General features: G+C 56.4%; 1 protein-coding gene across 1 annotated transcript; it reads right to left on the reverse strand.

The window, feature by feature from the left end:
• Positions 1-9,534: 9,534 nt before the first annotated feature.
• Positions 9,535-11,326, reverse strand: KCNF1 (potassium voltage-gated channel modifier subfamily F member 1). The gene has a single exon (XM_043469346.1). It carries the CDS (start codon positions 11,323-11,325, stop codon positions 9,838-9,840), a length of 1,488 nt encoding a protein of 495 aa, XP_043325281.1. The 5' UTR covers position 11,326; the 3' UTR covers positions 9,535-9,837.
• Positions 11,327-11,552: the final 226 nt, after the last annotated feature.

Below are 11,552 nucleotides of genomic sequence, written 5' to 3' on the forward strand. Positions count from 1 at the left end.
CCATGGACTCTAGCCTACCAGGCTCCCCTGTCGTGGGATTTTCCAGGCAAGAATACTGGAGTGGGTTGCCATTTCCTTCTCCCGGAGATCTTCCCGACCCAGGGATTGAACCCGGTTCTCCACATTGTAGGCAGATGCTTTACCATCTAGCCCCCAGGGAAGTCAAGGGCAAAATAAAGACATATTCAAACATGCAAAGACTCAGAAGGTTTATCATCTATAGACCTATCCTGAAAGATACACCCAAGGACATATTTCCAGTAAAACAAAACAGGGATCCAAGAAAGAGAATGAAACTGTACACTAAACCCTGGAATGTAATGCAAACAAGATCAGAGGATGACAACTATGGCACAGACCTCGAGAGCAAATGGTACAAACCCAATCAGGACATTAGAAGGCTCTGAAAAGAATGTTGTCAAGAGGAAAAACAGATTCATCTTTAATAAATACTTGTAGGGAAGAAGTGGATGCTCGTAGTGACAATGAGGAGGTATATCAAAACATGATATATTAAAAAATTAGCACTGCCTCTTTACCTAGTGATGTCAGATTCTATCTCACCCACATCTGTGATGAAAAATATTACATAAGAATAATATTTAAATGCTGAGTATTGATTTTAAACTTGTTTAGAATCAGCCAGCTGTCAAAGCAGAGAAGTGATTGCAGTCATAGAACAGAGTGTGTGTGTTTTAAAGCTTGGGCCATGAAGAGATTAGGACCTGGTGGTCAGACAGTAAGGGGAAGAGGGAAAGCAGAGGGAACTGTGAGGTCCTAATCTTACTTCTACATCATGAGAAGTCAAGAGATGCTGACCAGAGCTAAAGTGTAGAGAGACAGAAGTTCCTGTATGTTGTAGAAAACAATAAGAGTGACTATAGAAGTAAATATTTTTAAGGGAGACTGGCAGAGATGGTCACTAACGTAGTAGGTAAAATGCCTGTTTCCTAGTGAGGGGAAAGTTCTTTCACTTAGTCACTACAAGTTTATTAAGTGACTTGTGGTGTATTCTGGGAGTTCAAAGGTAAGCAAAAACCCAGTCCCCAACTCAAAGAACTGGCAATCTAGTGAGAGAGCCAGGTGTTAATTATATCAATAAAATCACATAAATAAAGGTAAAATCGCAAGTGTGATGAGTGTAGGAAGGCACATGGTGCAGTAAGAGGTATTTGACCAGACAGGGAAACAGGAAGGACAAGCCTAAGTCAGCAAGCAAGGGGGTGAAGAATAGTTCCATCAGAGAGAACAGGTGGCATGTGCAAAAGCCCTGTGGCAGAGGAAGCAAGAAACTGAAAGAAAACCAAGATGCTGAAAGACATAGCAAGCGAGAGCAGGCAGTGGGGTGCGCCTTTGGAAGAGGATGTCGGGGACATAGCTCCATGTAGATCATGGGAAGACTTGGGTCTAAAAGTATCAGGGCAATTACCATGTTCTGTTCCAAAGTCCTGGGTAAGAGAGAGGTTTCCCAGCTCACCCTATGAGGCTGATGTAACCCTGATACCAACACCCGGAAAGAATGGCACAAAACAAGAAAACCATAGGCCAGTCTCATTGTGAATATGGAGGCAACAGTCTTAAATAAAACTGCAAGTGGAATCTGGCCAGGAATTAAAAGAACAGTATCTTATGACCATCTAGGTTTTATTCCAAGAGTGCGAGGGAGGAAAGGGCTTAGCATGCAGTTTAGGCCCATGAAAATGAAGGGACCATCTGCTGGGGACTGGGGGAAGTTCCCCTCATCCTGACCTGAGCTGCAGGAGCGCGGTGTCCCTCCTCCCTCTGTGAAGGTGAGCACACCCCTGCGGCAGTCAGAGGATGAGGCCCCCTGGGTGGGGGGCGGTGTCAGAGCTGAGAGAACCGTCCAGAGGGAGAGGGAGCTAGGCCTCTCTGACCTGAAGCCGCCCACCTTAGCTTGAGCACCGCCCTATCCGCTGACCCTGTGCAGTTCACATTTGCTGGTCACTTGCAGCAAAGCCTCCCAGGGGTCACCCCCGCTCCCATGAGCAGAGAGGGGGTGGAAGAGAAGCAAGCCACGCAGCCTCATCCTGGAGCCCTCAGAGGGATGCCAAGGAGTTGGACCTCACCCCAGGATTGAAGCAAGGTGGTGACTTGTTCGATGGACATTTTTGACTAAGTCCTTTGTTGCAGGATTTCAAGACAGACTGGAGGCGGGGGAAGCAAGTGGGCTTTTATGGTAAACCAGGCTCTGGTGGTGAGGCCAGGGCCCTCTAACTGTCCTGCCTATGAGTTGTCAGGCCCCAGAGGTGTCACCTCCGCTGCGCAATGAAGGATGCAGGCTTCAGGAAGTGGGGACAGGGAGGGGGGAGTGTGGGGAGGGTGGGAGGGAGAGGTAGGGGGGTGGAGGGTGGGGCTGGGGGTGGTGTTTTCCCAGGTAATCCAGGCACTGCCTCAGGGCATCCAGGGAAGAATGTGTGAGCATAGCTCCAGAGCCCTGCCTGCAGAGAGGGGACCAGCGGCAGGGCGAAGGGGCTTCAGGTGTTAAATGAAACAAAACACTCCCCCACCCAGCTCCCAGGTATGATTCCATGTCCAGAGTGCTCCCGGAACTGAGTCTCCCCAGCCTTGGAAGGGAGGCCCCCTCCCCACCCCCTGGGAAGGGCAGGAACAGTGAGGCCTGGAGATGGGGCTGTGGAATCCACCAGGCTCTCCGCTCGGGCAAAGTCGGCCGTAAATCTCTCCTTGTTTACACCACCTGCCCGAAGTGGGCACTGGCTGCGCACTCAGAAAATTCCCGGTGTCAGAACAAGCAAGGCATAGGAGATCATCCAGGACGCCCACGGACATGGCCCCAGTGTGAACTGGACGTGGGGCTGGGCACAGGAGCGGGACCCGGCGGAGGGTGGGCCCAGCTGGCATGCACCATGAACACCTAGAGAGCTGCTCTGTGCCCGAGACATGATGTGAGGCCCGGCTACAGAGGTGGGACATGGGTCCCACCCCCAAGAGACTGGACCACCCTGCACAAAGTGCAAAGAAGAGCTCTAGTCTGGCCAGAAGCCAGGCCGCCCATGGCACCATGCCGTGCACGTAGTGGGTGACAATAAGTTCATTATTTGTTGTGGCCCCACTGTGTGCCAGGCACTGCTCTAAGTGCCCAGATGCCAACCTGCCCTGAAGAGCTCATAGCCTAAGTCACCGTCCACAGCCAGCAGCATCAGGGAGAGGCGGCCAGGGGCCTTGGACTGTGATGCATCCATCCCCAGGAGGGTCTCTGTCCTGGCCCAGCCCCTCTGCCCCCACTAGTGGGACACCCTGGACAAGTTCATTAAGCTCTCCAAGCTTCAGTTTTCTAGAAAATGTGTGGAAGGGTCAGTTACAGGAGAGACTGGTCCCTGCCTGCGTGCCCCCCACCTGTGCTCCCGGCTAAGAAGAATGTTTGGGGTTCCCATCTCCCACGGACCAGGTCTGTCTGGTCCAGGAGCCGAGGGTGGCTGGTGCACCTGGGGATAGAAAGGAGACGTGTCTGCAGACCCTCCCTTTGTTGCCTGTGAACCAGCTTGGGGAGAAAGGCAAGGAACTAGAGCGGGGAGGAGCGGCTTTGGGGTGCACCAAGGGCCTTAGCATCTTCCTCTTTTCATTTAGAAGGCAGGCATTCATGTGTCTTTGCCTGCGTGTGTGCATGCCAACTCTGCCCGGGGGCCACCTCCCTGAGAGCAGAGTCCAGGACCTCCCAGCACAGTTTCTGCCACACGGGGCCAGGACGCCGCTCGGCAGGCCACGCGGGGGGCAGTCTCACCTCTGAGAACTGGAGACGCATCACAGCTGGGTCTGGATGCCGCAGTAGAGACCGATAGTGGGAAAGAGGTGGTGGGTAAAGGGCGGCAGGGATGCTAGGGACCCCTGCGCAGGCAGGGAGCGCAGACTCTCCTGCCTGTAGGGTGGGCAGAGCCACCTGGTCTGGTGTGATGTCGGGAGGCAGTGGGAGATAAAGCGGGAGGGCTACAAGGAGCTGTGCCGTGGGGACCCTGAGAGCCCAGCTTGGCAGTTTGGATGTCGCCTGAAGTTGGGGACACCGCAGGGCGGACAGCTGGGCTCTGGCTCACGGTTCCCACTCCCGCTCAGGTGCAAAGTGTGGACAGCAGCTGGCGCTCTGGGGGCTCCAGTTTACCTGAGAGCGGGCTGGGCCTCCCTGGGGCTTGTGCTCCCCAAGGCCGGGTCAGATGCGCCCCGCCAAATCTAGCAAGGAGCCAGCCTCGTCAAATATGGCCAAGACAAGCAGCTTTGAGCAATGACTCCCAACACCCTAGCCAGCGTGCGCACCAGCGGACACCAGCCTGCGTGTTAATATCTGCACCTTCTCTTAGCTGCCACAGGACAGGTCCCATTTTCCCAGCCAAGCCTTGGTCAACAGGCACCCCATTTTGCACCGGGGGACAGAATGTGACTTCCAGCAGCTCCTGTTCAGGGCGAGTCTTTTCCCTCCTAGGCTTTGCCTGGGGAGGGGCCCTGAGGCTAAGCTTGTTGCTTCAGAGGGGATTCTGCCCTGCCCAGCAGCGGGCACCAGGTCCAATCTGGAGTTCCGCATGACTTCCGTTTAGCTGTGTGAACACAGGCACACGGACCCAACACCCAGGTCTCACTTGAGGCCAGAGCGGTCATTCCCTCGGGCCCGTTGTTGACAGAAGGAAATAAAGCCATGGTTACAGCAGCCCCAGCTTCTAAGTCTGGCGGAGAGCCTCAATAACAGTGAAATGATGGAGCATACAGTCTCCTAATTCTTGTTTTCGTGTTTTTTTTTTTTCCCTTCTGGAACCCCACGGCGTCCCTGCAGCTACGACTCAGGCTGCTATAAGTGGAGGGAAGCACTTACAAGCGTTTCCTCCTCAGATTATCGGTGCAGCTGAAACCCCCTTTCAAATCCGCTGCCAGACACGTTCCCAGGGCCCCATGCTCAGAGCTGTCGTCTCAGAGGCGGAGAGGTGGGAGGTCTCTCCGGAAACACCTGTCTCTTGTCTCCCAGGGAGATGTCAAGAGACTGTTGAGACGCTGAATTCTCCTCCCGTGGGGGAGGAGGGAGGACCAGCCATCTCCTTCCCAGCTGGCGAGCGGGTAGGGGGAGGCAGGGGCCCCTGCCTGGAAACCATTTCCGACACTGGCCTGTCATCTGCTGAAATGACCCCATTAGAGGGACCCCTTTAAGTCAGGTCATGTGCTCCCGTTACCATCACCCGCCCCCTCCCCCCCCACCCCCCGCAACTGCTACGGTCTCACCTGCCTCTGTCAGCTTTCTTCAGGGAGTGTGGGTGAAATAATCCCTTGTCTTGCCATTTTCACGGATTTCCCCCCCCCCCCATTTTCTGAATACTGCATCTTGTAGGTGGTGGTGTGTGGTACCTGCAGACCCCAGATGGTGAGTTTGAAGCTGCAGACACCTCCTACAGTTGCCAGGATGGATCCTGAACCCAGCGTGGACCGAGCATCTGGTCCAGAGCGCCTTGCCCAAGAAAATGTTTTCCTTTTCCTTCTTTTTCTTTCCTTATAAACACCACCGCCAGAGCCAGTCCATCTGCAGCGATGCCTTCCTGGGAGATCAGATGACGGGCACCCTGAGCCTTGTCAGGAAGCTCGGGGTAAATGCCAGGTGGAGGCTGGGAGAGTGTCACCGCCGACTTCCGGGTGAGTGTGGGCCGTGGACACTCGGTCAGCCCCTGCACCAAGAAGCAGTATGGCTGCCGGCCTGTTGCCTCTGCTCCCTGGGCCTCAGTTTCCCCATCTGGAAAACTGAGGGTGACCAGCTCACTGCGTGATTCGTGTACACACACCCTGCCACAGTCTCCATTCTCTGTTTTCAAAACGGGTTCGTTGCACACACCCAGCTCTATCAGAAGTAGGGCAAGCGGGAATCCTCCATCTGGCCATGACCTTGAAGACTTTAAATAAAGCCCCCATCACTCGACTGTGCGTAGTTTGGAGCCACAGCTTTCCCATCAGTAAGGTGCAGGGGACGAGGTGGATGGTTGGACCAGATGCTGCCTATTTTCCTTTTATTCGGATATTTTTGTGATTCCAAGAAACCTACCTTTCTTTCTCCCTCTCTTTCAATAGAAATTAACAGCTCGCAGGAGGTTTGTCAGATCCTTGAAAGTCTGAAAAGAGGATGTCAGGTGATGGCTCCAGGATGCGGGGCTGGGGGATGTGATGAGAGGAACAGAGGAAAGGAAACACTTCCCAGAGCAGGAGCCAGGACCACAGAACCTCACGTAGGACACCGGGAGTTGGGGTGTCTTGGGGGAAAGAAGGAGAGGATTTGTGATGCCAAGGCTCCCTGAGATGGACACGGTCTCGCCCTCTCTGAGGTCGCCCCACCCTCTGTGTCTTTGCTCATTCAGCTCCCCTCCTTCTGCTTCTGGTGGAAGCCCCACTCATCCATCAAGGCCTGACTTAGAGACTTTCCTAGCGGTCCGGTGGTTAAGACTCCATGCTCCCAATGCAGGGGGCAGGGGTTTGATCCCTGGTTGGGGAACTTAAGATCCCACATGCTGTGAGGGACAGGCAAACAATAACAACAACAAAAAACCCCTGACTTAGTGCTCGTTTCCTGTAGCCCAGGGTTGGCACATTGGTAATGTTAAGGGCCACAAATAAGCAGTTTTGACTAAGGCCACATGACCTCCATCACAGCTCTTCAACTGTATCCTTGTAGCTCTAGAGCAGACAGAGATGACCTGTGAGCTAGGGGTGTGGCTCTACTCCTAAAAGAATTGATTTGAAAAGTGTTATTCTTCCTTTGACTTAAAAAAACAAAAATCATTTTAAAATGCAGAGACTGTTCTTAACTTGGGGACTGTATAAATACAGGCAAGAGGCCATCATTTGCCAGTCCTGCTCTGGCCTCTTGCTATGCAAAACGCAGTTCATGGACCAGCAGTGTCAGCCTCACCTGAGAGCGTAGTGAAAATGCAGAATTTCAGGGACCACCCAGAGTGACTGATTTGAAGTCTGTATTTCAGCAAAAATCTCTGGGTGACCTCTGTGCACTTTAAAACAAATACTGATGCCTGGTTGTCACCTGGGATTGGGCTATAACAGGTGTGGTTGCTGCCTGGACACTGGGATTTTGTAAAGCTCCCTGGCAGATTCTGATGTGTCCCAGGAAGATCCCCAGGGAGAGAGGGCTACCCCCCCACACACACCTGGCTCCCAAAGACCCCTGGTCACTCCTCCTTGACAAAACTCGTCACCGTGTGAGCTCAGGTCATGCCCTGAGCGCCCCCGGGACCAAGACTCCATGCAATCTTAACAGACACAGGAGCTCAGACAAGATGCCTGCCCTCTCGGGAGTCAGTCTCCTCCTTAGGATGGATGAGATGGGCTCTGAGTGCTTTTGTAGCCATGAAGACACTCTCCCTTGGGAACTCCAGTGGTTAGGACTCGGCGCTTTCACTGCCAGATGCCCAGGTTTAATCCTAGGTGGGGGACCTAAGAGGGACCCCCCAGCTGGCTCAGCAGTAAAGAATCTACTTGCAATGCAGAAGACACAGGTGACGCGGGTTTGATCCCTCGGTCGGGAAGATCCCGGAAGGAAGAAATGGCAACCCACTCCAGCATTCTGGCCTGGAAAACTTCATGGACAGGGGAGCCTTGGGGACTAAGAGCCCACAGGTTTGCAAAGAGTTGGATGCAACTGAGCACGCACCCTCGGGGAACTAAGATCCTGCAAGCCATGCAGCATAGCCAAAAAACAAAAAACCCAAAATAAAACCATTGTCCCTTGACCCCAGAAAAATAGTAGGGAAGACACTCCTGGCCTCTCTCCAACCCCCAGCTTCTCCCTGGCTCAGGGCTCAGGGTCCTCGGACTGGCCCAGGCTCGGGGCTTCCCAAGGACTCGGAGCAGCGGGGACAAAAAGAGGCAACCTCACCCCACTCAGTCCCATTCAGCAGGCCCCACTGAGCCCCAGGGATGGCCAACAATCCCCTCTTTCCAACCCCCTGCCCTCCCTCCCACTGAGTCCCACAACCCCAGGCCCATCTCCTTCCTCTGCCTTCCATGGTCCCCTGACCCAGGATTTCCCTGGAGAAGAGGGTGAGGGAGGGGTGCACCAGGCTGGCTCAGGGCCCCGCACCCCACAGGCATGGCTCTGAGTCTCTCCTCCCTGCAAGGCCCCTACTGCATGGAGCCTCCCACCTCCTGGAGCCCCCGGCCCAATACGTGCGCAGCCCTACACTTCTGAATCCTGGAAAAGGCCCCAAGAACGCATCCCTTTTCATACATACGGGAGACCAAGTCTCAGAGGAGGAGGGACTCACACCCAGGACAGTGCAGACCAGAGACCCCCCTCCCCCCTTCCCCCCCCCAACCTCCCCTCCCCCCCCCCAACCTCCTCTCCCCCCAGAGGGCTTCTCCCTCTGCACCAGTTGCCCCAGGCGGGGAAGGAAGAATGGGGCGCTGGGGTTTGTGGGAGGTGGACAGCCAGAGGGGCCTGCTGGGACCACCTCCGTGCCAAGGAGCCTGCTTTTTGACTGGAGACAGTGTGACAGGGCCCTGCGTCCTCCCCTCCCCTGTCAGCATGACCTCCCGACCCTGTGGAGGCCAGAGTGGGCAGCTGTGGCCCTCACACCCCTCCCAGCACACAGTAACGGAAACGCCTGCCATTTACTGAGCAGCTACTATGTGCCAGGCACTGTGCTAAGCACTGTGACCTTGAGGTAGTGCTTCCATTTAATAAGTGATCAGAATGAGGATCAGAGAGGTTAATCAGCTGGACGAAGGTCACACAGCAAGGAAGGGAGTGGTAGGGGAGGGATGGTAGAAAATAGTATTGAAACCAGGCATCCCAGAGATTTAGAGATTTCCTCCTCAATCCCTGGAATTCAAACCCAGGTCTGTTTGTGTCTGTTTCCCGGGGGTTCTCAGACCAGGTTGGCAGCAGGCCGCAGGGGCTGTGTTCACGTCTATCCCTGCAGCTGATCCCTCAGAGGTGCTGGTTCCAGGAGAGAGGATGAGCTGGAGGACAGATACGGCCACACCGAGGAAGCTCAGCTGCCCTCCTGGGCTGCAGCTGTCTTTTGTCCCAAGACCTCCTCACATCACAGTGAATGCATGTGCTTTGGGTTCAGCAGTCCTGGGACTGAATCCTTGCTCTGTGTGACCCTGGAACTCAGTTTCTCCTTCTGTGCAGTGGGAGTACCTAGCTAACAGCACTGCCAGAAGCAATGGAAAGAAGTTGTGAAGAGGGCCTCACACAAGTGATAAAGAAACAGTAACCACACTGTTTGGTGTTTCCCCTTCTGTGAATTCTCCCTCTCCTGGGAGCAAGCTTTTCCTCAGAAGGAAACAGAAGGCACAGAACCTCCTGGAATGTGACAAGGCTCCTTGGGCTGAACCCTGAGTATTAGCCCTTCTTTATTTAGCCCTCAACTAAAAATAATACCCCCCCACCCCGCCACCCTGGGCTGTGCACCTACTTCCCAGGTGGGGCTGAACTTATGAATCTGGGAGTTGAAAGGGGGGTACAGGGTCAGGGAGCAGGGAGCAGCCAGCCTGTGAGACAGAACCTAGAAGACAGGCGGGTGCAGAGAGCCAGAGGCTTTATTGAAGGAGATACAGAACCGGGTAAGCCTCCATCACCCCCACACTGTCAGGGACTCCTGGACACCCGGCCGTCTCCCTCCCCTGCCCCTGGACAACACAAAGGGAATCTTACCCCAGACTCATCAGAGGTGCCCAAGAGGGCCTCCAGAGTTCTGTTCAGGAGAGGGTTGGGGCGGGGGGACAAAGGACAGCCCCTCCCGGGCAGTCATGGACAGTCCCGTCACACCGGTCCATCCATCTCTCCACTGGCCGGCCTGTCTGTGCCCGGGTCGGCCCCCATCACTTGCAGCTCTGGAGCCGGGTCCTATGGTGCTTCTCCTCGGTCAGCAGCGGGATGAAGGTGTCGCTGTGGGACAGCTTCAGCCGGCTGCTCCAGCTCGGACCCTCCTTCCCGGCGGGCTCCGGCGGCGGGAGGTGGTCCAGGTCGCCGCGGGAGCCCCCTGCCTTGCCCTCCCCGGAAGTGCCGGAGTTGAGCTCCATCAGCTCCAGCTCGTGCCTGGCCGCCGTCTCCAGGACTCGCTGCTTGTTGTAGTATCTGACAAAGTTGTTGATGATGGGATGAATGGGCAGGGCAATGGCAATGACCCCACACAGGAAGCTGATGGCCGCATTGAGCTTGCCCAGGGTGGTCTTGGGGTAGATGTCACCGTAGCCCACCGTGGTCATGGTGATGATGGCCCACCAGAAGGACTGGGGGATGCTCTTAAATAGGGTCTCCGGGTGGCTCTGCTCCATGGTGTAGCCCAGGGCGGAGAAGACGAAGATGCCAACGGCCAGGTACATGAGCAGCAGCCCCAGTTCCTTGAAGCTGCGCTTGAGGGCGTAAGTGAGGGTCTGCAGCCCGGAGGAGTGGCGCGCCAGCTTGAAGATGCGGGCGATGCGCATGATCCGCAGGGCCTGCACCGCCTGCTGCACGTTGGTCAGCTCCATCATGCGGGCGCCCAGGTGCGTGAGCGTGAGACTCACGTAGAACGGGAGGATGGCCAGCACATCCACGATGTTCATGAAGGACAGGGCGAAGTGCAGCTTGTTGGGCGAAGAGAAGAGGCGCAGCAGGTACTCCAGCGTGAACCAGCCGATGCACGCCGTCTCCACGTTCTCCAGCGTCGGGTGCTCCACGCGGTTGCCCTCGGCGTCCAGGACCTGCAGCTCTGGGATGGTGCCCATGCACATGACCACCGACGAGACGAGGATGAGCAGGAAGGACAGCACGGCCACCACGCGCGCTGGACACGAAGACTCGGGCTTCTCCAGGAACTTCCAGACGCACTTCTGGCAGCGGCGCCAGCGGCCCTCGGCCGTGTCCACGCCCAGGTCGTCCAGGATGAGCTGCACGCGGCGCGCGATCTCCTCCAGCTCCTCGCGCTTCTCGCTCAGATGGCTCTTGCAGCAGTCGTCTAGGAACTTGAGGTCCACCTTCCAGAAGTCCATCTCGTTCTTGAAGCAGATGGGACAGATGCCCTTCTTCATGTGCACCTCTCCGAAGTAGTAGACCTCAATGACACATTTGAAGGCGTCCGGGTCCCTGTCGAAGTAGAACTCGCGCTTCCCGGGGTCGTAGTCGTCGCACAGGGAGAAGATGGTGTCGTAGCCCCCGGCCAAGCAGTGGATGAGCTCGGCCAGCCGGGTCTCGGGGTACCGGCTCAGGAGGTCTCCGTACAGCACCTGCCGCACGCCCCCCACGTTGACCACGATCTCGATGTCGTCGCCCGCCCGGGAGTCCTGGCTACCCGGCTCCGGGAGGCTGCGCTCCCCGGTCCCGTCCATTCTCCTGGCGTGTGCCCGCGCGGCCTCGGCTCCGCGCCCTGCAGCCGCCGCAGGGTCGGCGGGTCCCACCGGTGCGCGGACCCCGGGGAAGCCTGGCCGGCGTCCGCCTGCCTGGAAGCGCGGTCACAACCTGCGGCTGCGGGCTGGGGCGCGCCGCGGGGGAGGCATGCACCCGGCGGCGGGGGTCCCGGTGGGCATCCGGGCGCTGGAGGCGCGCCGGCGGTGCG

Source organism: Cervus canadensis, chromosome 5 (assembly GCF_019320065.1).
Source record: "Cervus canadensis isolate Bull #8, Minnesota chromosome 5, ASM1932006v1, whole genome shotgun sequence".
Lineage (NCBI taxonomy): Eukaryota > Metazoa > Chordata > Mammalia > Artiodactyla > Cervidae > Cervus > Cervus canadensis.